At 39.7% G+C, this 27,759-nt stretch overlaps 1 protein-coding gene across 9 annotated transcripts in view; it reads left to right on the forward strand.

Moving 5' to 3' along the window:
• Positions 1-27,759, forward strand: part of ralgapa1.S (Ral GTPase activating protein, alpha subunit 1 (catalytic) S homeolog) — a 96,739-nt gene that overhangs the window by 45,547 nt on the left and 23,433 nt on the right. For 4 of the 9 annotated variants that reach the window (XM_041575337.1, XM_041575330.1, XM_041575332.1 and 1 more), the window contains 11 exons: positions 5,013-6,326; positions 12,448-12,572; positions 14,688-14,904; positions 14,996-15,172; positions 16,496-16,633; positions 17,199-17,392; positions 18,581-18,679; positions 21,984-22,139; positions 23,832-23,960; positions 25,174-25,299; positions 26,503-26,561. In XM_041575337.1, the coding sequence (XP_041431271.1) occupies positions 5,013-6,326; positions 12,448-12,572; positions 14,688-14,904; positions 14,996-15,172; positions 16,496-16,633; positions 17,199-17,392; positions 18,581-18,679; positions 21,984-22,139; positions 23,832-23,960; positions 25,174-25,299; positions 26,503-26,561 (2,734 nt within the window). The remainder of the gene's footprint in view (positions 1-5,012; positions 6,327-12,447; positions 12,573-14,687; positions 14,905-14,995; positions 15,173-16,495; positions 16,634-17,198; positions 17,393-18,580; positions 18,680-21,983; positions 22,140-23,831; positions 23,961-25,173; positions 25,300-26,502; positions 26,562-27,759) is intronic. The other 5 variants (XM_041575331.1, XM_041575338.1, XM_041575335.1 and 2 more) reach the window with 3 other exon arrangements.

The following is a 27,759-nucleotide window of genomic DNA, read 5'->3' on the forward strand; positions in this document are numbered from 1 at the left end:
TTCACAGCTCTCACTGTAACAAACCCCTTCCCAATATTTAGGCAGAACCTCTTTTCTTCTAATCGGAATGGGTGACCTTGTGTCAGCTGGAAAGACCTACTGGTAAATAAATCATTAGAGAGATTATTATATGATCCCCTTATATATTTATACATAGTTATCATATCTCCCCTTAAGCGCCTCTTCTCCAGAGTGAACATCCCCAATTTGGCCAGTCTTTCCTCATAGCTAAGATTTTCCCTTTACCAGCTTAGTTGCCCTTCTCTGTCCCCTCTCTAATACAATAATGTCCTGTTTGAGTGATGGAGACCAAAACTGTACGGCATATTCTAGATGGGGCCTTACCAGTGCTCTATACAGTGGAACAATGACCCCCCCCTTTAACAGAAAACTTTAAGTCATCAGCAATAGCATTGTATAGGACATGACTGATTTAAAGGGTGACTAAAACCAGAAACAATATTCTCAACTGGGCATTAATGTATTGTGTAATGTTATATCTACAACAACATTCACTGATAAGATGTCCGAACCCCCTTCCGTGAGGCGATGTGAGAACCTTGAGCAATCACAAGGAACTGAAGGAACTGAGGGCAATACCATCATTCAACCATAGATGTTGCTTATCAGAATAGTTCAGTGTAAACCTTATTGGTGGTGACACACACTTAGATTCCGGGGAGATTAGTTGCCCAGCGACAAATCTCCTCATCTTCGGGCGACTAATTTTTAGAATTCCCGTCGGCTAGAATGTAAATTGCCGGTTGGATGGCACTTGGATTGGAATAAAACCAGGCTGGTGCAGTTTTCTGCTGATAACACCAGCCCAGGGTTTCAGGTAAGTAAATACAATTACTTGGGGGGTGTCTAACATTTGGCACCCCCAAGTGCAAAATGACTTTCCTTCTTTAAGGGTGGTGATACACGCTAAGATTTCTGGGAGATTAGTCTCCCAGCGACAAATCTCCTATAAAGTCTACTATAAAGTTGCGGAGCAAGGAATTAATATGGCTCCAGCACCACAGAGCCTTAGAGGCAGATTTATCAAGGGTTGAATTGAATTCGAGGGAATTTTTGAAGTAAAAATTTTTCAAAATTCAAAGTAAATTTTTTGGATACTTCGACCATCGAATGGGATACTACAACTTTGAATTTACTTCGAATTCGATACGAAGTAAAATAGTCCGAATATTCGATAATCGAAGTACTGTCTCTTTAAAAAAACTTCGACTTCAATACTTCGGCCAAATTAAACCTGCCGAAGTGCTATGTTAGCCTATGGGGACCATCTACAGCATTTTTCTAAGTTTTTTTTTTTTAAGTCTAAGTAAAATCTGCCCCTTAAAGGATAAGTAAACCTTTAAAATAAGTGTATGTAAAATTGATGGGGATGCTATTCTAAGCACATTTGTAATTTACATTCATTATTTATCTTCTTTTGATTCTAAGATATTAAGGGATACATGTGCTGTTAATATGAATGAATTTTGTTACAACAGCGCCACCTGCTGCTCAGTTTCCCACCAGTCTGACCACCAAGTAGTCAAGGAAGTTGTCAGGAGAAAGAAAGAGGCTGATGTTCTTCTGCTTAGGAAAGATGTGAGAAAGGTTTCTAATTTTATTCCTAAGCAGAAGAACATCAGCCTCTTTCTTTCTCCTGACAACTTCCTTGACTACTTGCTGGTCAGACTGGTGGGAAAATGACCAGCAGGTGGCGCTGTTGTAACAAAATTCATTCATATTAACAGTACATGTATCCCTTAATATCTTGGAATAAAAACAAAATAAATAATGAATGTACATTGCAAAAGTGCTTAGAATAACAGCCTCATCAATTTTACATTCACTTATTTTAAAGGTTTACTTATCCTTTAATGTGTGGTCTAAGCTCTGTATACAGACTTTCTTTGATCCTACATAATGGCACTTGAGAGTGGATATGAAAAGTTTTGAGAATAACTGTAGTACATTTTAAATTTAAGGCATCTTCCAACAAGGCATTAACTTTTCCTTTTATTATTCCTTTTTTGGGTAAAATTAACTTTTTGGTATAGCAGCTGTAAAGCTAGTTTGGAATGTGTTATCTGCATCATTAAAGGGAAAGTATGCTGAAAAAGCTGGACTTAGATAGACATGTGTACTAAAATGAAGGTGCCCATATAAAAGACGATATTTTAACATGTGTATTTTAAGGTGTATTTGGGCAACTAAAGTTTGTACATGCATGAATAATTGTCATTGGTTATTTTATAAGCAGTGTACCCAGAATTCAATTGTGGTGTAGTCTTCCACCTTGTCATAGTCAAAATATTGGGTTGTACCACAGCAACACTCGCTATACATATATACATGTGCAGATTTTTGTTGTAATTATTCATATTTGCATTGATGAACGTTTGCCCAGTGTTAAAAAATGAGCTCCGCTGTTATGAACTTTTTTGATCTCATCAATGTAAGGAACTGGAACACTGCTTCTCAGAAGTAGAACTTGGAAAGAGATTAATGGAAGAAGCCATCATTGTTAGGGTGTGACGGACTTAAAGGTCAAAAAGCCCTTCGTTTAAAATAGGCATGTACACTATAGAGCATTTAAAGTAGAGGGAAAGGTATAACCCTGCTGTGGTTATAATTGCTTACCTGATACCCCAGGTTACCTCTATAGGAGCACCATGTTGTGATATTCTTCCACTTCCTTGGTTATCTCTTTGGGCCTGAGCCAGGTGCATTACAATAAAAAAAAGTCAACATTTCGCATTTCACGCGCATTCACACACCTGGATCATAGTGGCATGGATCTCCTACAGGGGTACCCCAATCCAGTGCACTTTTCAGCAAGCAGGTGCTCTGACCCAGGGTATTTAAAATGCCACAGTTGTTTGATACTGGGGTACTGAGACGAAGCCTTTAGATTAGCTGCAATAGTGCAAGCTAGAATGCTATATTTATTCTGCAGAATGTTTTACCATACCCGAGTAACAGCTCTAGAAACTCTCTGTTTTGTTTAGGATAGCAGCTGCAGTATTAACATGGTGTGACATCACTTCCTGCCTGAGTCTCTCCCTGCTCTGGGCTCAGATTACAGTAGAGAAGGGAGGGGGGGGTATGGAGCAAACTGAGCATGCTCACGCCCGGGGCAATGAGGTTTAAGCTGAAGGCAGGAAGTCTGATACAGAAGCCCATGAGTACACAATAGAAGGAAAGAAATGTGCTGTTTCTTTTGACAGGGGACTCAGAGCCAAACATTACTTTGGGGGTTTACTGGTATATTTAGATGGACTTTTCTGATAAGCCTTACTTAGTTTTAACCTTTCCTTCTCCTTTAACATATGGCTGTTTTTTGCAATTTAAAGCAAAATTTGACAGCTGTTCCATTGGTCAAGTTATTCCTTTCAAATACTTTCCCTTGTTATCTCTTTGGGCCTGAGCCAGTGCATTACAATAAAAAAGTAACATTTCGCATTTCACGCGCATTCACACACCTGGATCATAGTGGCATGGATCTCCTACAGGGGTACCCCAATCCAGTGCACTTTTCAGCAAGCAGGTGCTCTGACCCAGGGTATTTAAAATGCCACAGTTGTTTGATACTGGGTACTGAGACGAAGCCTTTATGCCCTTTTTGTTTTCAGCCCTTTCAGAAAAACAGAACACCAGGGCTTTTTAATCACTTCTAAGAATGTCCATATGGACTGACTAGAAGTGTTATGTTAGGTCAGATGAATCATTTTCATTTTTAGGTGTTGGAGGTCCTTTAAAGGAGAAGGAAAGCTACGGAGGCATTTTATTGCCAATAGATTAGCTGCAATAGTGCAAGCTAGAATGCTATATTTATTCTGCAGAATGTTTTACCATACCCGAGTAACAGCTCTAGAAACTCTCTGTTTGTTTAGGATAGCAGCTGCAGTATTAACATGGTGTGACATCACTTCCTGCCTGAGTCTCTCCCTGCTCTGGGCTCAGATTACAGTAGAGAAGGGAGGGGGGGGTATGGAGCAAACTGAGCATGCTCACGCCCGGGGCAATGAGGTTTAAGCTGAAGGCAGGAAGTCTGATACAGAAGCCCATGAGTACACAATAGAAGGAAAGAAATGTGCTGTTTCTTTTGACAGGGGACTCAGAGCAACATTACTTTGGGGGTTTACTGGTATATTTAGATGGACTTTTCTGATAAGCCTTACTTAGTTTTAACCTTTCCTTCTCCTTTAACATATGGCTGTTTTTTGCAATTTAAAGCAAATTTGACAGCTGTTCCATTGGTCAAGTTATTCCTTTCAAATACTTTCCCTTTAAAATTGCAGATACTTTCTTTGTAAATATAGAGGGCTGCACTATTTATCTGTCTGTTTTAAAGAAAACCGTTTAGCACGGTCCCCTTTGCCATTCGTTTGCTCGTACTGTTGGTTTATGGAAAAATTAATAAAAGTGAATTTTTTAACTCATAACAAGTGGGTCATCTATATCATTACATTGTGTGTGTTTACATGTGGTTTTTTTTCTGCTTGAAATAAAAAGTTTTGTCTTGTTGTAATACAAAAAAGGAACCTTGCCACAACACTGTTCTTAAAAATAACTTTTTGCTACACTTTAAAATAATAAATTGCAACAGACCCGGTTTGTGCATTAAATGCCATCTCGTTTGCTTCCTTCCATCCACGTACTCCATGCATGCTCATGATTTCATATACACTAACCTTGCCTTGTAATTAACCTATGCCCTCTGGAAACGTTTTATATAATAAACTTCCTTTTCTTTTGCACATAGAAGTCTTTTTTCATCTATACTAGAAAAAGAAGCTGCTAAGGTTATAACATGCAATCATGTGTGCACACAAGCAAAGATATTTCTATTTCAGTCTTCAATCTTCTTATAGATAAGTTCAGACTTCTGTTACCTACATGTAACATTTTGTGGTCCAAGTCTTTCACTCATGTACTCATATTTTTTTGTCTGTTCTGTTTACATTAATTACTGCCTTGTTCACTTATATGTTGTTTTCTCTCCTGTTTGATAGATATGGATGATGCTTCTATGCACCCACGGCCTTCAAGAGTGAGACACTATTCTCAGAGTGAGGAGACAGAGACACTTGGAGCAGTAAATGAAGAAGCACCAACTCTACCTCGTAGCAGCAGCACCTCTGACATCGTTGGCCCCTTCACAGCTGAAAGAACCAAAGGTGGGGTGTCTGGTACAGATCATCTCACCCCACAGGCTTCGGACCCTCCCTCTTCTAACACACAGTCTCAGGAAGCACCCATTACGCAGGTCGATGGCAGCATATATGATCATCTCTGCCAGCTTGCTGGCTCAGCTCAATTGAGAGATGGAACAAAGGAACAGGGCTTGTATGAGCAATTGGAGGGTGAAGGTCTGTTGCCACGTTTAAGAGCCTATTTGAGGGAGCAGGAAGTTTTAGAGGTACTTAAGGACAGGGCAGGCACATACTTGTTTGATCAAGACAGTGAGCAATCTGAATATATAGATTGTTGTAATAAAGGGGACGCTAGTTCATTCATTCCAGAGTTATACAGTCAAGCAGTTTCTTCAGAGCAGAATGATACCCGTTTAGGTGTAGAGGGCAATATTTCCAAGAAAGCTGAAGGCTTTAGGATGAGTAACAGGTCACGAGAAGTCCATTTAAGGATAAAGGTTGATGAAGAAGAAGAAAGGGGGAATGATAACATTTCCCAGGAGCAAGGTGAGCGAAAGAGAGGCCTCTGTAGGCAACAAGCAGCCGAGGAAGAGGAAACCTCTGATTTGGTATCTTCAAAGTTTCACCACTCCTCTGGCACCGAGCATGGGGCCAACATAAAGAATGTTTGTGAGTCTGTAACACACAAGACTAAAGCAATGCGCCGGAAGCGCAGCAGCGTACAGGTCACCTTCCGCCCAGCCACTGAGGCTGTGCATTTCTACAACTCTATGGAAACCAAAGATGCCCCTTGGAAAGTGAGGCTACGTAAATTAAGTGGTTTAAGCACGAACCCTTCTGTAGCAGTAGAGCCAGGGAAATCCACTGCCTATGCGGCCCTTGGTGCAGTCAGAGTAGCTTCAGGTGTTAGCCAGCCAGGTAATGACCACCATGATTTATCTTACCCTCCCCCACAAATCCTTAAGGAATGTGCCCGCATAAGGCAAAGATCCCGCAGTCAGGAGAGAGCCCCCTCTCATGCGTCATTGGGTGACGTATATAAAACTGTTGTCCATGCTCTCTCAAAACCTAAGGCCAGTGTGTCCCTGCAGAAGCATCAAAAGATGGCAACCGAGGCTCCACTGAAGGACCTGTACGGTCATGTTATGGGCTATTTTGGAAGGAAGGCAGCAGGTGAGATGGCACGTAGTGATGCAGCACCTGTTTGGCTTTGTATTGCAGCCGAAAAAATAAAACCCAGCTGCCAGCAATCAGGAGCTTTTATGGGATGCCTAGTCGCTTATTCCCATGCCTCATTGACACCCTTTCTTGGGATCTTTGCATGTGACTTTACTATGGCTGAAAAATCCTCTCTAAAAGCATTTCCTTTACCTTTCATAGCAGCTCTGCTTTCTGTACTAATGTCCTTTCCCATAAGGTGAGTCCTGCAATCTCTTGGCTGTTACGTTTTCATGTAGCTAGCCCAATTCGTTGTCAGCCACTGTCTTGCATTCAGTTTTAGAAGCCCCATTTTCATAATGTGTTTTTCTAATTGGGGAATATGGACTAGTATAAAAGAAAGAAGTATAAAATGTTGTTAATAACAGCAATGAGAGAAATTAAATGGGTAATTACATATTAATGTGTTTACATGTTTGGGTAGCTACTTGTTTTACAACTTTTATTTTTGTTTGTAAATCCCTCTTATGATGTAATGAGCTACCACACAAATGTATGAGTATTTAAAGGGATCCTGTCATCGGAAAACATGTTTTTTTCAAAACGCATCAGTTAATAGTGCTACTCCAGCAGAATTCTGCACTGAAATCCATTTCTCAAAAGAGCAAACAGATTTTTTATATTCAATTTTGAAATCTGACATGGGGCTAGACATTTTGTCAATTTCCCAGCTGCCCCTGGTCATGTGACTTGTGCCTGCACCATAGGAGAGAAATGCTTTCTGGCAGGCTGCTGTTTTTCCCTTCTCAATGTAACTGAATGTGTCTCAGTGGGACATGGGTTTTTACTATTGAGTGTTGTTCTTAGATCGACCAGGCAGCTGTTATCTTGTCTTAGGGAGCTGTTATCTGGTTACCTTCCCATTGTTCTGTTGTTTGGCTGCTGGGGGGGAAAAGGGAGGGGGGTGATATCACTTCAACTTGCAGTACAGCAGTAAAGAGTGATTGAAGTTTATCAGAGCACAAGTCACATGACTTGGGGCAGCTGGGAAATTGACAATATGTCTAGCCCCATGTCAGATTTCAAAATTGAATATAAAAAAAATCTGTTTGCTCTTTTGAGAAATGGATTTCAGCGCAGAATTCTGCTGGAGCAGCACTATTAACCGATTCATTTTGAAAAAAATGTTTTTTCCCATGACAGTATCCCTTTAAAGATAAATATTTGCTTGAGATGCAAGACCAGTGTTTTCCAACTGGAAAACCGTGGGTCAGGTGTGGCTTTCCCAGGGATTTTTATGTCCTCCAAGCCCCATGAGCTCCTTAAAGGGAAATCTAAACCCAAACAATTAATTGATATAAACATACACAGGGCACTTCTCTGAGTACTTTTGCATTAATTAATTTACATTAATTTTCTTTTTTAGTAGTTACTGAGATATTTGCATTTTTAAGCGTAACTGTAAGTCTGCAACCCAAGGGCAAACTGAATCTAGGAAGTGCATAGAACTTAATAAAACTGTTGAGCTGAAGCCTGCCTAGCATTATAAAACTGTGTGAAGCAGGGATGGGCGAATTTGACCCGTTTTGTTTCGGCAAAAATTCGCCGCCGGCGAAATGTCGCAGACGGCCATTATAGTCTATGGGCGTCAAAAAAATTTTGTCGCGTGGCAAAATTGTTTTGACGCGCGTCTTTTTTTTTTTTTTGACGCATGCCGCCATACAGTCCCTAGTGTGAAGCTATGCTACTATCATACTATCTTGAAAACTGCTTAAAATAGATAATGAATGTTTTGAAGACCACTCTGTATACATTTACACCAATTAATCTTTTTTGGAACATAGATCCCCTTTAAGCGATATTAATTTAATGGCCTTCAAAATGTAGTAAATTGAAAAATCAACCCACTATGCTTACAAATAATTTACAGGGCAATGACAGAATTTTAATACAATAATATGAATTTTGCATGTTTGTATCGGGTGTAGAACATTGGCCTAACTGTGGAGAGAACAACTTGCCTGCTGAAATGTTATCTGTGTGATTTTTGGTGAGTGGTGGCCCTGCTATTTAACCCTGTTGACCTTATTACAACAACAATATAACTTTCCATGTACGGTAATCTCAAATCTAGGCCAGATTGCACAGTCTGATGCACTTGCAGCTAACAGCAACTTTTCTAATATTGTCTGATTCATAGTAACATAATAAGTTAGGTTGAAAAAAGACACACGTCCATCAAGTTCAACCTTCAACTTTTTTTAACCTGACTAACTGCCAGTTGATCCAGAGGAAGGCAAAAAACCCCCATCTGAAGCCTCTCCGATTTGCCTCAGAGTGGGAAAAAATTCCTTCCTGACTCCAAAATGTCAATGAGACCAGTCCCTGGATCTACTATGAGCTATCTTCATAACCCTCTATTCCCTCATTTGCTAAAAAGCCATCCAATCCCTTCCTTGTACCTATCTAATGTATCAGCCTGTACCACTGATTCAGGGAGACAATTCCACATCTTCACAGCTCTCACTGTAACAAACCCCTTCCGAATATGTAGGCGGAACCTCTTTTCTTCTAAACGGAATGGGTGACCTTGTGTCAGCTGGAAAGACCTACTGGTAAATAAATCATTAGAGAGATTATTATATGATCCCCTTATATATTTATACATAGTTATCATATCTCCCCTTAAGCGCCTCTTCTCCAGAGTGAACATCCCCAATTTAGCCAGTCTTTCCTCATAGCTAAGATTTTCCCTTTACCAGCTTAGTTGCCCTTCTCTGTCCCCTCTCTAATACAATAATGTCCTGTTTGAGTGATGGAGACCAAAACTGTACGGCATATTCTAGATGGGGCCTTACCAGTGCTCTATACACCTTGACTTTCCATGGTGCCAGCTAGTGACACCAGCCTCCATAGAACACAATGTATTACGCAAATAGAAATGAGGACGTGCATGTACAGGAATACATTGTTAGAGGGTTACTACTCTATTATTAATAAAAAAAAACTTTCACAAATAGTATTTACAGATATCTCAAGATTTATTTTGTTAGCTCATCAGCCTAACACAGGGGTGTCCATAAGGTAGATCGGGATCTGCCAGTAGACCTTTAGTTGGTGATCAGTAGATCCCAAGACACTGTCAGTAGACAGCTTGTCTAAATCACCCTTCTGTTAAAGGGCATGTAAAGTCTAAAATAGAATAAGGCTAGAAATGAAGTATTTTGTATACTAAATATAAACATGAACTTACTGCACCACAAGCCTAATCAAACAAATAATTTATGCTTTAAAAGTTGGCTACAGGGGGTCGCCATCTTGTAACTTTGTTATACATCTTTGCAAGACCAAGACTGTGCACATGCTCAGTGTGGTCTGGGCTGCTTAGGGATCGTCATAAACAAAGCTGCTTGAGTTCTGCATGGCTGGGAAGTAAGGTGGGGGCTCCCCCTGCTGTACATAAGTATGATTGTTTCCCTGCAGAGCAGTTAGGGACCGTCTGACAATTCCTATCCACAGCAGTAAATGTAGGGAGAATTTCACTGCATACAGTCAGGTTTCTTTTAAAAAATCCCCAAGTAAAAGTGGGATTTTATTTTTTTGCCTTTACATGCCCTTTAAGGTTGCATAAAAAAGTTGTTTTTTAAATATAGTAATATAAATGCTCTTATATATCAATAACATATTTAAATAATAACTTCCATGGAACAGTATGCTAACAGTGATATTATGGATGTAGATCATAGTGGGACGACATCACTAAAAGTAGACCTTTTATTAGTATAGTATGGGCACTCCTGGCCTAACACTTTTTTCCTGCAACCAATACACTCATGCTGAGAGCAATTTGTAACACCATTTTGGCAAGCAGTGTGATTGGGTTGTTTCTTATGAAGAAAAGAAAAATGATATTAGTGAAAGTTATTGTTAAATGTTCAGAACATTATGTTCCAGTATGGTTCCATATGTCTAAGAATTACAGTTGATGAAGTAGAGAAGTGCAGCCAATCCAAAGCATAGCACTTTGCTGTGGATGATATATCATAGCTAGGGTCTTTATGACTGGCTTATAACTGAGTTCTCCATGTTTTTTTAAATATTATTTTAAAACAGGTGACTATATCAAAAGTGCGTAAAAACTTTCTTAGGTTACTTCATTTATAGCGGTGATTCAGAAGGCACTTTCAACCCTTCTAAGGTATCAAAAAAATTCAAATTCTAGGGCAGTGATCTCCAACCAGTGGCTTGTGAGCAATATGGTGCTTCCCAACCCCATAGACATTGCTCCCAGTGGCCTCAGAGCAGGTGCTTCTTATTTAATTTCAGGCTTGGAGCCAAGTTTTAGTTGCATAAAAACGAGGTTTACAGCCAAATAGAGCCTCTCGTAGGCTATCAGTCCACACAGGGGCCAATCTCAGCCCTAATTTGGTACTCCAGGAACTTTTTTTTCATGTTTGTGTTGCTCCCCAACTTTTTACATTTGAATGTGGTAAAAAAAGATTGGGAACCCCTAGGGTTACACACAATGTTGCCCTTTAATATGCATTTACCATAAGTTTCTCTAGGGTAGTTAATGCAAAAACAATACTGTACCTGTGCCGTTTGGACAATTTAAATTGTTCCCAAGTGCTTGTGTGGCTGTACAGTATTTTGTTATATTTATCAAACGTGGTTGAAGACTGTGTTTCTTATGGTACAAAAGTTGTAGGCTTTTGCGTTTGTGTATGTAGATTGGACAAGTCACTTTCTTTGACAAAACTACATACACACATCCTTCCTCTAAAGTAGACTGAGTTCATGCCCACCCCCCAAATGGTTTGTAAACCAGAGCTAAGTTTGAAAAAACTCCTTATTTATGTAGTGCTACTGTAGTCTGGCGTTTATGTCTGCACACATCATTTTGGCAACTTTGGCTTAATAATGCATAAAGTGTGTGTAAAGCGTCACTTAAGAATGAACAACCTTTTTGTTTGTTGTCTAGATGTGCAATATTTTGTTGTGTTTGCTTTCAGTGTTCCCTCGTGTTTAGACTGTACTATGTCTCTCACTCTCTTGGGACTGCTGGTATCTGGGAATGTTTAGTGCAGTGTCACTTGAGCAACAATTGTTGTCGTGCCATAAGTATCACTACTGCCTCCTCTTTAGTTACTTTCATTGAGTTCCTGCATGCGTGCTCAGAGATACTACCACTAGGTAGACTTATTTACATCCTATGTGGTTTTATACATTATATAGATTTTACATTGGAGTCTGATTGCTGTAACTTTTTTTGGGGGTTACTGCTCCTTTAAAGGTTTCCGATTCTGTTTATCTGACCACTAACAATTGAGATAAATCCTGCAGAAATTGTAGTAGTTATCTCTGATGCTTTATCATATTATTATGTTACACAACAGTCTTGGTGTGATCACTGTAGGCTCCCAACATTTCATTAATCACCGCTCTATTCCACACGCAAAGCTGTATCTCAGTGGGCACGGCTCTCTATGTAATCATTAGTGTGCACAAATATACCTTTAATTAATTCACTTGAACCTTTTCTATGGGCTTAGTCTGCATATAACTGTAGTTTGTGTTTTACCCGGTCTTGTTGATTCGATTCATCACTTGCCCATTGCCAGTTATCCTTATCCAACATTTATGTGAACCAGTTTAATACATAGAGTTGGCTCATTACGTTGGTCTTTGGTAGGTGCTGTATAAAGTTGTAAATTTAACAAAGCTAATAAAGTTCTAAGAACAGTAACAGTCAGCTTGGCCAATGAAGATTTCCTGTTTTCTTTTATAAAAATTGTTCCCATGCAAAACCTTATGATGATCATACAAAAAGAAAAGTCCATTAGCACCACCAGTTTCCCATACTCTGCCTCCTGGCTACCTCTGTGGAGTGCCCTTGCTTCTGGAATTACATCTAATCTTATCTCTGCTTTTTTATGGAAAGCTTATTAATAGTTTTGGCATGTACTAATTCCCAGTTATTAAATCTGCTGCCACAATGGGAATATTTCCTCCTAACTGCATGCAGTGTAGTTTCCCTTACTTTAATACCTGAGCTTCCATGCTTGTATAAGCCCAAATTCGATCCCATTTAAAATGCAAGCTTTTCATATTGTTTTTCTTTTTTTTACATGTTTAGCTAATAAAGAAGATTTGGCTCCCCAAGTCAATGACGTCGCAAGTGCTGAAAGTGGCACTAATGCCAATATCCCAGACCTGATGGACGAGTTTATAGCTGAGAGACTGAGATCAGGCACCAGTGTGGTGAGTCTGTAAAAGACTGTGGAGTGACTGTTTAATAAATTGAGGGTGTCAAGATCTGAGACTGAAGAGCAAAAGGATATGTTTGGCCTGATGATATTGCCAGGCCTCACAATATGAATGCAAAAGGCTTTCAATATAGTTTATACATCAAGGGTTGGATCTGTAAGAGAAAATAGTATGGGGAAGACTGAGAAAACGTATGTCCGTAGGTTCTGGCTTGCAGCAGTTTAGGACCTGTGGAGAGGGAGCCATGGGTTAATACTTAAGCAGAAGAATAGTAAAATTGAAAAACTGATTATTGTTCTTTATACTATTTAATATTACTGTTATCAATGGACATATTTTAATTAAATGCATAGCTTGTAAAGAGGCCAAACATTTTATAAATTACGCAGCTAAGTGGATCATGTAGTGTTAACAGCAGTTACCGTATATACTCGAGTATAAGCCGAGTTTTCCAGCATCCAAAATGTGCTGAAAAAAGTCTACCTCGGCTTATACTCGAGTCAGTAGCTGAGATTGCAGTCACTTTTAATCATTCCTATACCAACAGTTCACTTGGGGAGAGACTGCAATATCCCACAGCGCCCTCTGTTGGTTATATGAAAGAATAACAGTGATAGTGGGACCGTGGGACAATGCACACAGTAATCCGTTTGGCAATTCTCTGTCACAATCAACTTTGCAAAGAAGTCCGGTTGATCGCTGGGGGGGTCGCTTTGGGGGAATGTCCGCTGCTGGGAGACAGGGCTCTAGTTGTGTCTAGGCTTATACTCGAGTCAATAAGTTTTCCCAGTTTTCGTAGGTAAAATTAGGTACCTCGGCTTATACTCGAGTATATACGGGTAATAATTGCTTGGAACATATCATTGTTGCAAAGTCTCCAAACATAACTGAAACCAACCAGGTGAGCATGATTTTTACACTCCCTCTAGACAACAATACAATATCTTGGTGCAGTTTATCTTGAGGTGGCCAAACATAGGGCACTATGGCTTCTAATCACTTCCTTCAGGTTGACAGATGGAAATTTCCTATCAGAACAGATAATCTTCAATCGGGATCATTGGATTACCTGTCCAAATGGTCCCCAACTGGTATACACATAGAGTGGTCGAAATTCACCAAACTGCCATGACATTTGTCTATAATGTCCTCTAATGTACTTGTAAAGTCTAATCATGTCCCCTCACAAGCACCTTTTTTCCAGAGAAAACAACCCCAACCTTGTCAGTCTCCCCTCATAATTTAACTCTTCCCTCCCTCTAACCAGTTTAGTTGCACTTAGTCTCTGCACTCTCTCCAGCATATTTATATCCCTTTTAAGGACTGGAGTCCAAAACTGCCCCCATACTCCAGATGAGGCCTCACCAGGGACCTATAAAGAGACAGAATTATGTTTTCATCCCTTGAGTTAATGCCCTTTTTTATACAAGAACTTTATTTGCTTTAGTAGCCACAGAATGACACTGCCCAGAATTAGACAACTTGTTATCTACAAAGACCCCAAGATCCTTCTCATTTAAGGAAACTCCCAACACACTGCCATTTAGTGTATAACTTGCATTTATATTATTTTTGCCAAAGTGCATAACCTGCATTTATCAACATTGAACCTCATTTTCCAGTTTGCTGCCCAGTTTTCCAGTTTAGACAAATCACTGTGCAAAGTGGCAGCATCCTGCATGGAACCTATAGTTCTGCACAATTTAGTCTCATCTGCACAAATAGAAACAGTACTTTCAATGGCCACCTCCAGGTCATTAATAAACAAGTTGAAAAGCAAGGGACCTAGTACAGAGCCCTGCGGTACTCCACTAACAACACTGGTCCAATTAGAAAATGTTCTATTTACCACCACTCTTTGTAGTCTATCTTTTAGCCAGTTCTCTATCCAGGTACAAATACTATGTTCCAGGCCAACATTCCTTCATTTAACCAGTAACCTTTTGTGTGGCACTGAATCAAATGCTTTAGCAAAGTCTGAGTAAATCGCATCCACTGCCATCCCAGAATCAAGGTCCCTGCTCACCTTCTCATAAAAATATTTTAACTTCATTAAATATGTTTTTGAAACCAGAAAGTAAGTATTTTTCAATTTCTCCTGTTTTTCAGACTATCACACGAAGGGGCAGCAGTCCTGGTAGTCTTGAGGTTCCCAAAGATTTACCTGATATGCTTAACAAGCAGAGTCAGATGCGCCCAGCTGATGACCCTGGTGTCCCTTCAGAGTGGACCTCTCCGGCAAGTGCAGCTGGCAGTGACCTTCTTAGCTCAGACAGCCATTCAGACTCTTTTAATGCCTTCCAGTATGATGCAAGGAAGTTTGAAGGTATCTGTTTAAATACCATAATAGCCACTCTTGGGCCAGTGAATGCACCCTGTTTGCCATTGTGCATACAATATAAGCCCTATTACTTTAGCAGGTTTTCCCTTTGGAGGAGATTCAACAGTTCCCATCTGTATTGAAGCAGATGCTGGCTCTGCACATCTTAGCTCTGAGGAACAAGAAGTCGGAAGTCTCACAACACTGAATATCGACTCTGAAACCAACAGCTTAAATCAGCAGGTCATGTGCCCAGAAGCAGTGGCTGCAAACGGTATGATTTGTTAAAAGCTTGAATGTGGGACCTCTTAAACTCTCCTAATAACAAAGCAGTGGTTGTATTAGATTGAAATGTTATTGCTTTGTAATAGTAAATAATATTAAATAATAGGGGATAATAAGGATAATTTTATATCAAAGAGAAATGTAGAATGCATCTTCAGCCCAAGTATTCATGTTAAATAAAAGTGAATATAGGTGTATTCAGCCCTTTAGCTTGTTGGATTAACAACTACAGAGGTGCTGCTTTGGGAAGCTCTTTCCCACACGGAAGAAAAATATATTTTTTATTACGTTTATTAATACACATACGATTATTTTTACTTACTTTTCTTTGGGACGCCAAATTTGTTTGATTTAAAGTTATTATTATTTAACATTACATAGGTACGTTTGTATAACTTTTAGGGATGCACCGAATCCACTATTTTGGATTTGGTGAACCCCAGAAACCTTTGCGAAAGATTCGTCCGCAAACCGAAGCCGTCTCCTAATTTGCATATGCAAATTATGGATGGGTTGGGGAAAACATTTTTTACTTCCTTGTCTTGTGACAAAAAAATCACGTGATTTCCCTCCCTGCTCATAATTTGCATATGCAGATTCGGATTAGGTTCGGCTGGCCCGAATCTGAATCCTGCTGAAAAAGTCTGAATCCCAAACCAAATCCTGGATTTGGTGCATCCCTAGTAACTTTATAAAGTGATGTAAGGGCACGTATAATATATAACAGTACACATAGGGAAAACAAGTAAAATAATAGATACAATAAATATTTATTAGTGCACAAAGCTTAAATGCCATGTGGTGAGAGAGACTGTAGGAAGGAGGTCCCTGCCCCATAGAGCTTACAGTCTAAGAAGTATAACAGTCTAGGTAGTTTAACATGTGTGTTACAATGTAATGCAAATTTTCTTTTGTAATGTTATTTACTTCTTATTAGTGATGCACCGAATCCAGAATTTGGTTAGGATTCGGCCTTTTTCAGCAGGATTTGGATTCAACCGAATCCTTGTGCCTGGCCAAACTGAATCCGAATACTAATTTACATATATTAGGGGCGGGTAGGGAAATCACGTGACTTTTCGTCACAAAAGAAGATTTTTTTTCCACTTTTTCCTTTCATGCCCCTAATTTGCATATGCAAATTCGGATTTCGGTATTCGGCCGAATCTTTCACCAAGGATTCAGGGATTTGGCCAAATCCCAAATAGTGGATTTGGTGCATCCCTACTTCTTATACCCCCACATAAACGTTTAACAAATGTAAATAAAATAAAAATAATCAAGTTTTCCTTTTATTTTTGCTCTCCTTCAGGGTCAGAAAGTGTTTCCCCTGCACTGTCAGCTCATGGGTCAAGATCAGAGACTCCTTCTCCTGCAGCTCTAAACTCAGATCAGGCAGAGTTGCATGAGAAGCTTCAGCATTCAGTTTTACAAACGCCTGATGATATCGGTGAGCAAGATGCAGTGATTGCGTCCACAGAATGATTTACAGTTCACACTAAAGCAAGGAAGAAATTATGTTCTTTCATTCTGTATGTGTTTTGTGTTCATTTTGAAATTTTAGACATTCTGGGGCAGATTTATCAAGGGTCGAATTTCGAAGTTAAAAAACTTCGAAATTCGCCCATCGAATTGGCCAAATTAGATAGTCAAACTTTTCTTTCTGAATTTTTTGGCCGTTTTCGGTCGAAGTAAAATCGTTCGTTCGATTTCAAAAAAAAACGTAGACTTTTTAAAACTTAGCCAAATTTTGGCTCTGGGTTTTAGGAGGTCCCCATAGGCTAACATAGCAATTCGGCAGGTTTAAAGTGGCGAAGTGTCAAAGTTTTTTAAAGAGACAGTACTTCGATTTTTGAATATTCAAAGTATTTTCAATTTAAATCGAAGTCGAATTTGGACTATTCGATGGTCAAAAAATGACTTTGTTTTTTAATTCGAAAATTCACTTCGACCTTTGATAAATCTTCCCCTCTTTGTTGAATAAGTATGGTTGTGTACCGTTTCTTTTCCATTAGAGCCGTGTGACTTTCCAGTAGAAAGCTGCAGTGTTATGGCTGGAGGAACACTTACTGGTTGGCACGCAGACGTTTCCACAGTCATGTGGAGAAGAATGCTTGGAATTCTAGGGGATGTCAATACCATCGCCAATCCTGAGATCCACGCTCAGGTTTTTGATTACTTGTGTGAACTCTGGCAGAACTTGGCTAAGGTACGAGATTCTCTATTTCTTAAATTAATAGCAGCTATGTACTAAAGATATTTTCTCTTCTAAGTGAGAGACTATCAATTGAATGTGGCCAGAGTATCCCACTACAAAGAGGCGCTTCAGCTTCATTAAAAAATGATATTTCTAATTCCTTGGCTTTCTTGCTATGTTTTTAAAGAGATATGGTAAAACTATTCCTCTGCACTAAACGGTGTTCTGCAGGAAAATATAAGGGATTAGTGACCATAGCTGAATTCCTTTTAGTTATTGTTCCCTCATCAGTAGCTTGTTTAGATTGCAGCAAGCTACTGACTTCTGATTCTGGAGAAATGTTTACATTTTATGTGCTTGTGTTTAAAGGGGATGTAAAGAATCAAATTTTTACTTTCTTTAATAAAAAAGAAACCTATCTCCAATATATTTTAATTAAAAAATGTCTGCCATTTTTATAAGAAACCTGACTGTATGCAGTGAAATTCTCCCTTCATTTACTGCTGTGGATAGGAATTGTCAGACAGTCCCTAACTGCTCTGCAGGGAAACAATCATACTTATGAACAGCAGGGGGAGCCCCCGCCTTACTTCCCAGCCATGCAGAACTCAAGCAGCTTTGTTTGTTTCCCTGTAGAGCAGTCGGCGACTGTGTAGAGATTTGTATTGGATTTTCTTTTTGCCTTTACATCCCCTTTACTGTTTCCAACTCCAGCTGCAGGGACAAAGATCATGGAGCCAGATTTAAACAGATAAACTGGGATTCTATTTGGAGGATTATTTTGCTGCAGCCACTGGTTCTGCAGAGTTGGAGAAAGTTTGTATTAAACAATACAAAAACTATTAAATCCACATTAGATTACATGACAACACAGGACCCAGTGCAGTCTGTATATTCTGATTATTAATCAGTCTTGCTGTATCGGGTTCTGGCAGATATTATTTGACTTGTGCTTTTTTAATCATTTATGACGATCCCTAAGCAGCCCAGACCACACTGAGCATGTGCACAGTCTTGGTCTTGCAAAGATGTATAACAAAGTTACAAGATGGTGACCCCCTGTGGCCAACTTTGGAAGCATAAATCATTTGTTTGATTAGGCTTGTGGTGCAGTAAGTTCATGTTTATGTTTAGTATACAAAATACAGCATTTCTAGCCTTATTCTATTTTAGACTTTACTTCCCCTTTAATTCTTTTAGATTAGAGATAATTTGGGAATATCCTTGGATAATCAATCTTCTCCCCGGCCTCCAGTTCTTATCCCACCCCTGAGGATCCTTACTCCCTGGCTTTTTAAGGTAATTTGCACAATGTTTTGTTTATTCAGGACATGTAACGTGTAAACTGCTATTCTAAATTCTTAATATTGATAGATTTTTATTTTAAGATGTATGTGTGTTCCTCCTCTGGGTGCGCATCCTTGTGTCGTGTACACGCCGCATTGCATTTCGAGCTCAAATCTGCCAAGTGTGTTGACACTAGAGCCAACGTGAGGCTTCTGGACACGAACACAGAAGAGGATTCATCCAACAGTGGGGCAATGAAATCAGCCTGTGGTTTTCAGCAGAATGATTTCAGCCCCGTCTGGCCCTATCCTTATATACTTAGATTGATATTAGAGACCACCTCAGCTTGGACAACCATTAGGGCAGAGACACACGCTCAGATTCAGGGAGATTTAGTCGCCCAGTGATAAATTGCCTCTTCTTTGGGGCGACATTTCCCCGAACTGCCTCCCGCCGGCTAGAATCTAAATCGCTGGTAAGATGTCACTCCGAACGATTCGTTTTCTGAAGTCGCCCGAAGCTTCCTCATAAAGCAGTTTGGGGAGATTAGTCGCCCCGAAGAAGAGGAGATTTGTCACTGGGCAACTTATCTCCCTGAATCTGAGCGTGTGTCTCTGCCCTAATGGTTGTCCAAGCTGAGGTGGCCTCTAATATCAATCTAAGTATATAAGGATAGGGCCAGACGGGGCTGAAATCATTCTGCTGAAAAGCAGAAAAATCACTGGCACAACTTGGGTTATTTCTAGCAGGGAAAACCCTTGCTCATTTATTGCGGATGCAACGTTTTTATCATGCTTGACAAAGGGGTTACGCCCCGAAACGTTGCATCCGCAATAAATGAGCAATGGGTTTCCCTGCTAGAAATAACCCAAGTTGTGCCAGTGATTTTTCTGCTCTTCGCGCTGAATTTGAGGTTGCCAACGCCTCCTTCATTGAGCACCTGGGATTCGAAAAGATCGGGAAGGCCAGGGTGTGCGAGGGTGATCTCTTCTCTATCATTCTGCTGAAAACCATGGGCTGATTTCATTCCCCCATGACAAATCTCCCCAAACTGCTTTATGAGGAAACTTCGGGCGACTTCAGAAAACGAAGCGTTCCGAGTGCCATCTTGCCAGCGATTTAGATTCTAGCCGGCGGGAGGCAGTTCGGGGAGATGTCGCCCCAAAGACGAGGCAATTTATCACTGGGCGACTAAATCTCTCCAAATCTGAGCGTGTCTCTGCCCTAATGATAGCTGCCTGATATACTAGAATGTTTTAACCCCTCACTTCAATGCACTGAGATTACTCCTCATTCACTGAACTAGCGCGTAATCTTCATCGTTGTTTGTTATATAAACAAATAAACATTTCCTAGGGCCAGCCTTTTAAGAAAATCGTCTTTCCAGGTCTGTGTTGACGCCTGAAACTGCAACTTAATTGACTGTTTTTGTGCGTAGCCCTAGGCCTTTTCTGATGACCTTATGTCCTGCTTATTATCTGGGTTTGTAGGTTGCTATCTAGGGTTATACAGAAATTGCCAATTGCTGGTACGTTGCTATGTTTCCTTCATTGCATAGAGAAAAGCAATGGTAGACCTCAGTACAAATGTATCTTCAGCTAATCAGTTTACAAAAGAAAAAATAGATTAAAATTAAAATCTTAGTAAACTTGGGCTGGATATTTTGCTTCACCCAACTTAAACCACAGGTGCTACAGTTAAATATTAGGGATGCATAGAATCCGCTATTTTGGATGCGGCCGAACCCCTGAATCCTTTGCGAAATATTCGGCCGAATACCAAACCGAATCCAAATTTGCATATGCAAATTAGGGGCAGGAAAGGAAAAAGTGGAAAAATTCTTCTTTTGTGATGAAAAGTCACGTGATTTCCCTACCTGCCCCAATTTACATATGCAAATTCAGATTCGGTTTGGCCAGGCACAAGGATTTAGTTGAATCCAAATCCTGCTGGAAAAGGCCGAATCCCTAACCAAATTGTGGATTCGGTGCATCCCTAATAAGAAGTATAAAACATTTTTTACTCCCTTGTTTTGTGACAAAAAGTCCCTCCCCGCCCCTAAAGTTCATATGCAAATTAAAAAAGGGTTCGGCCGGCAGAAGGATTCAGCCGAATCCAAATCCTGCTGAAAAAGGCCGAATCCTGGATTTGGTGCATCCCAATTAAATATATGACCTTCTGCCCTTCCTGTCCACTTCCTCATCGGTACCCAACATAAAGTGACACACAACTAAGTGCTTTCCTCAAGGATGCAATATAGGCTGTACCAGTAAAGATTATTTTTGGATATAAAGGTCCACTTTATAAGGGAGGAAGTACAGCAGCCCAATATCCTGTAGTGATCATGAGTCTATTTTTTCTTGGGCTTTCTAGGAATTGTATTTTGGCTGCTTCCAACTCTTCTTTCAAACACTTCAGATGCAAATGACTTAATATGTTATTAAAGGGAAACTGTAATGGGAAAACATTTTTTTTTCAAAACACATCAGTTAATAGTGCTGCTCCAGCAGAATTCTGCACTGAAATCCATTTCTCAAAAGAGCAAACTGATTTTTTTATATTCAATTTTGAAATCTGACAAGGGGCTAAACATATTGTCAATTTCCCAGCTGCCCCTGGTCATGTGACTTGTGCCTGCACTTTAGGAGAGAAATGCTTTCTGGCAGGCTGCTGTTTTTCCTTCTCAATGTAACTGAATGTGTCTCAGTGGGACATGGATTTTTACTATTGAGTGTTGTTCTTAGATCTACCAGGCAGCTGTTATCTTGTGTTAGGGAGCTGTTATCTGGTTACCTTCCCATTGTTCTTTTGTTTGGCTGCTGGGGGGGGGGGAGGGGGTGATATCACTCCAACTTGCAGTACAGCAGTAAAGAGTGATTGAAGTTTATCAGAGCACAAGTCACATGACTGGGGGCAGCTGGGAAATTGACAATATGTCTAGCCCCATGTCAGATTTCAAAATTGAATATAAAAAAATTATTTGCTCTTCTGAGAAATGGATTTCAGTGCAGAATTCTGCTGGAGCAGCACTATTAACTGATTCATTTTGTGAAAAAATAAATTTCCCATGACAGTATCTCTTTAATATGTTTCTATATTTAATGCATCTGTCAAATGAAATATCCTGTATTCAGATCAGAGAAAAACAAACATGTTATTTGTTTTTCTCTGGTTGTTGCCTCTGAATCATGTGTTTGTTTCAGCTGTGATAAGTTATGTCCCCACAGTCGAGGTGCTTACATTAACCAAATATCTGCTTGTGTCATTCTCCAAGAAACCGGAGTTTCATAGACTGTTTTCATCACTTTCAATTTAGGCTACCATGCTGCCGGAAAAGTACAAGCAGGGCAAACTCCATGCGTACAAACTGATTTGCAAGATCATGAAGAGAAGACAAGACGTATCCCCAAACAGGGACTTCTTAACGCACTTCTATAACATTATGCACTGTGGTCTTCTTCACACTGACCAGGTAATCTTCCGCTATATAGGTGGAGCTAGCTTTTAAAGGTACAGCCATCTCGCTGCCCATGTACCTGCTTCCATAGGAATGCACTATATCATTATATACATATTAACTTTAAAATACACACACAATAGTTTTTAAGTGTCTTAAAGTTTTTACACACATACACACACATACACACATACACACACTCTCTCTCTCTCTCTCTCTCTCTCTCTGAAGGTGGTCCGCTCTCCGCATTTCTCTATTCTCCATGAATTATACCGTTTCGTCTCCTGCTTCGAACAATTGTGTCATTTATGTTATCCTTAAACCAGATATCCAGAAAGCTCCAAATTACGGGAAGGTCATGTCCCATAGACTTGACTTTAATCAGACAATTCACTTTTTCTCTGTAATAATAAAACATTAACTTTCTACTTGATCTAAAATAACATATAACTAATGCTTGTTAGGTGCAAAACAATCCTAGTTGGTTTATTTAATGTTTAAAGGGATACTGTCATGGGAAAAAAAAAAATTTTCAAAATGAATCAGTTAATAGTGCTGTTCCAGCAGAATTCTGCACTGAAATCCATTTCTCAAAAGAACAAACAGATTTTTTTATATTCAATTTTGAAATCTGACATGGGGCTAGACATATTGTCAATTTCCCAGCTGCCCCAAGTCATGTGACTTGTGCTCTGATAAACTTCAATCACTCTTTACTGCTGTACTTCAAGTTGGAGTGATATCACCCCCCTCCCTTTTCCCCCCCAGCAGCCAAACAACAGAACAATGGGAAGGTAACCAGATAGCAGCTCCCTAACACAAGATAACAGCTGCCTGGTAAATCTAAGAACAACACTCAATAGTAAAATCCAGGTCCCACTGAGACACATTTAGTTACATTGAGAAGGAAAAACAGCAGCCTGCCAGAAAGCATTTCTCTCCTAAAGTGCAGGCACAAGTCACATGACTGGGGGCAGTTGGGAAATTGACAATGTCTAGCCCCATGTCAGATTTCAAAATTGAATATAAAAAAATCAGTTTGCTCTTTTGAGAAATGGATTTCAGTGCAGAATTCTGCTGGAGCAGCACTATTAACTGATTCATTTTGGAAAAAAGTTTTTTTTCCCATGACAGTGTCCCTTTAAGTGCTTTTTAGCACACAGGGGGTTATTTATCAAAGTCCGAATTTATCTCAATATCTCCGATCAAATCCGTTTGGGTTTTTTACGCTTATTTATTATTACATTTTCCCGAAAATTTGCTTTGTGGGGAAAAAAAATCATATTTTCATTATTTTTTGATTTTTTATCTGATTTTCACCTTTTTTCAGATTTTTCACCTGATTTCAGATTTTTGCACAAAAACTTCGGGGTATTGCACGAAACCAAGCGCACATCAAAAAATTATTGGGACTTCTCCCGTTGACTTCTGTGCAACCTCGACAGGTCTGAGATGTTGGATTTTCTGATTCTGACTTTTCCATCCTTAGGGTTTAATAAATTCTGAAAAATTTGTGATTTTTTAAACGTCTGATTTTATAAAACAAAATCACGGATTTTTCGTGATTTTTGCATTCGCAGTTTAGTAAATAACTCCCTATAGGTATGGAGATCCAGGTTTCAGGTTTTGAGCTTTCTCAAAAAAAATCTCCCATACCCGTATCTCCAGAAAGAATGTCATGTACAATCTGAGTTGTATTTCTTTCAGGATATTGTGAACACTATAATTAAGCACTGCTCACCTCAGTTCTTTGCCCTTGGCCTTCCTGGTGCCACACTCCTTATTATGGACTTTATTGTAGCTGCTGGGAGAGTCGCCTCCTCTTCATCCCTTAATGTAAGTTGTTGACCTTTTTTCCTTGTACAGCTATATAGTTACATGTATTATATATAATATGTATTCATAGTGGTAAATGGTGCCAGTGACTCAAGCTGGCCGTACACTATAAGATCAGCTTGTTTGGCAACATCACCAAATGAGCGGATCTTCCCCCGATTTTCCACAACGCAGGGCTATATTCCCAATGTTCGGCCCTAGGGCTGAACGATCAGATTACAAAGAGGAGAAATGGGCTCCAACTGGTCGATCGCTTGAAAAATTAAACCTTCCCAGTCTATATCGTGGCCAGATATTGATTGGGAAAACCCGTTGGAAGCCCCCATACACGGGCAGATGAGCTGCCGAATTGGCCAGTCTATGGCCACCATAAGTCCTTTTAGAAAGAAATGAAGTTTATGAGGACACGCAGCTGCTGTCATGTTGTTTATGAGCAGCATTCTCAAGACAGTTTGGCCTAGAGAGGGAAATATGTATTGGAGTCTGTGTTGAGATTGTACGTCCCATTTACAAAAGACTTATAAGCAAACTGTGCTCTATACAAAGTGCAAACTATTGGCACTAGGGATGCGCCGAATCCAGGATTCCGTTTCAGGATTTGGGCAGGATTCAGCCTTTTTCAGCAGGATTCGGAATCGGCAAATCCTTCTGCCCGGCCGAACCAAATCCGAATCCTAATTTGCATATGCAAATTAGGGGCGGGAGGGGAAAACGCATGACTTTTTTGTCACCAAACGAGGAAGTAAAAAGTGTTTTCTTCCTATCCATAATTTGCATATGCCAATTAGGTTTAAGTTCGGTATTAGGCCGAATCTTCCGGGTAGGATTTGGGGGTTCGGCCAAATCTAAAATAGTGGATTCGGTGCATCCCTAATTGGCACTAAATTAATTTACACACAATTTATCATCTTATTCCAGAATTACGACAGGTGGCAGCTAAATAGCAAGTGCCAGGAATTAACATCAATAACAAGTCATTTGCATATGTAGTTGCAACACTAAGGGAACCCTGGAAGTAAGACCTTTTTAAAGCAGGTGTTCATTTCAATTTTCTCTTGCAATCTTGACACATTGCAAGAAAAAGTAATCCTAAACTATCAATATATATATATAGAATTTTCAAATGTATTAATTGTAGCTCTTTTGTGTATTGGTTCTTTGCTGATGTGATATAAAAGGAGGCAGCTGTTGAGCAGTAAATTGTCTCTTCCAGGCTCCGCGTGTGGAAGCTCAAGTTCTTCTGGGATCTCTTGTCTGCTTCCCCAACCTCTACCAGGAATTGCCTGCTTTGCACCCAAGTAGCTCTGACGTTGTAATGTCCCATTTTACAGATGTCAAGGTAAAGAATCACAGCAAATTCATCTTCATGGGATTATATTTGTTATAGGGATGCACCGAATCCAGGATTCTGTTCGGGTTTCGGCCAGGATTCTGCCTTTTCAGCAGGATTCGGATTCGGCCGAATCCTAATTTGCATATGCAAATTAGGATTCGGTTCAGTATTTGCCCGAATCTTTCACAAAGGTTCGGCCGAATCCAAAATAGTGCATTCGGTGCATCCGTAATTTGTTGTTTAGTCACATTACAAAAAAAAAGTGTAGGGTTTTGTTTGCATATCACATTCTATGAAACACTACAGGGCCGATTCACTAACTTCGAGTGAAGGATTCGAAGTAAAAAAAATTCGAATTTCGAAGGTTTTTTTGGGCTACTTCAACCATCGAATGGGCTACTTCGACCTTCGACTACGACTTCGAATCGAAGGATTCGTAGTAAAAATCGTTCGACCATTCGATAGTCGAAGTACTGTCTCTTTAAAAAAACTTCGACCCCCTAGTTCGCCATCTAAAAGCTACCGAAGTCAATGTTAGCCTATGGGGAAGGTCCCCATAGGCTTGGCTAACTTTTTTTGATCGAAGGATATTCCTTCAATCGTTGGATTTAAATCCTTCGAATCGTTCGATCGAACTATCTGCGCTAAATCCTTCAACTTCGATATTTGAAGTCGAAGCATTAATTAACCCTCGATATTCGACCCTTAGTGAATCAGCCCCTATATAAATAAAGGCAATTAGATTAATTATTTGTTGCCTTATGTCGACTGATTTTTTTCCAGAAGAAGGAAGGACGTGGACACGCCTTTAGATTAAAACGATTTCTCCCTAAAGCCAAGAAAAAAAACCCCTATACAGTATACAGTCCTGATATTCTGCCATTCTTTATAGTTATCCATGTTTTTCAATTCCCATCATTCTACATATACATAACTTGTGCGTATGCAGTATAATATAGAGTTTTGCTAATGTGTTTATTTAATGAATTGTTAAAGTGGAGTTCCTTCCCCACCTGAAATTTAGATGTCTGTTTTCTTGTTTTATATTGTTGCTTTTGGACTCTCAGATTTAATCATGCCTTTAATCATTTTATACTGATTAGTTCAGTGTTGTGGACACAGTATGTTATTTACAGCTTGTGAAAACTGATCCATGTTAATATAAAACAAAATAAAATAATAATTTTTTTCTATTGCTTTTCATATCAGGAGCTCACAATTAAAACTGTACTAAAGTCAGCCAGAGAAGAACCATCTGGCCCTGCAAGGTAAGTGAAATTAACTTCAATCTCTTTTCTATTTGCTTGGTTTACTGTTTTTTTTAGGCTGGAACTACACGGTGTGCGTCCTTACGATTCGACGCGATGAAACAAATTGCAGGAGTAATACAAATGTCGCATCTACAAACTGATTACATCCAACACGACTGTCAGCTGAAGACGCAACATGCAGCGTTTGCATCCGACAGTCGTGTTGGATGCAATCAGTTTGTAGATGCAACATTTGTATTGCATTAGATTCGGCGCATCCGATGTGATGCCTGCGCTTCTTCTCATCGCGTCGGATCAGAAGGACGCGCACCGTGTAGTTCCAGCCTAAAAGTAAAATATCAACTATACACCTTCCTGTTGGTAAATGAGTATTCTGGGAAGCCTTCTGTATTGTGACACATATCTCCCTATGCAGCAAATCACACGAGGGAATGTTAAAGGGATCCTGTCATCGGAAAACATGTTTTTTTCAAAACGCATCAGTTAACAGTGCTGCTCCAGCAGAATTCTGCACTGAAATCCATTTCTCAAAAGAGCAAACAGATTTTTTCAATTTTAAATTCTGACATGGGGCTAGACATTTTGTCAATTTCCCAGCTGCCCCCAGTCATGTGACTTGTGCCTGCACTTTAGGAAAGAAATGCTTTCTGGCAGGCTGCTGTTTTTCCTTCTCAATGTAACTGAATGTGTCTCAGTGGGACCTGGATTTTACTATTGAGTGTTGTTCTTAGATCTACCAGGCAGCTGTTATCTTGTGTTAGGGAGCTGCTATCTGGTTACCTTCCCATTGTTCTTTTGTTTGGCTGCTGGGGGGGAAAAGGGAGGGGGGGTGATATCACTCCAACTTGCAGTACAGCAGTAAAGAGTGATTGAAGTTTATCAGAGCACAAGTCACATGACTGGGGGCAGCTGGGAAATTGACAATATGTCTAGCCCATGTCAGATTTCAAAATTGAATATAAAAAAATCTGTTTGCTCTTTTGAGAAACGGATTTCAGTGCAGAATTCTGCTGGAGCAGCACTATTAACTGATTCATTTTGAAAAATGTTTTTTTCCCATGACAGTATCCTTTTAACAATGAAACATACTTAGTTTGGCTCTTGGTTTCATGTTGCCATTTAAAGCTCAGCCCTTTGTGAAAACAGCTTGCCCGTTCCAGTATATCAGTATAGCAATATCGCCCAGTTTATAATT

The sequence above is a fragment of the Xenopus laevis genome, chromosome 8S (genome assembly GCF_017654675.1).
Source record: "Xenopus laevis strain J_2021 chromosome 8S, Xenopus_laevis_v10.1, whole genome shotgun sequence".
In the NCBI taxonomy this organism is placed as follows: domain Eukaryota; kingdom Metazoa; phylum Chordata; class Amphibia; order Anura; family Pipidae; genus Xenopus; species Xenopus laevis.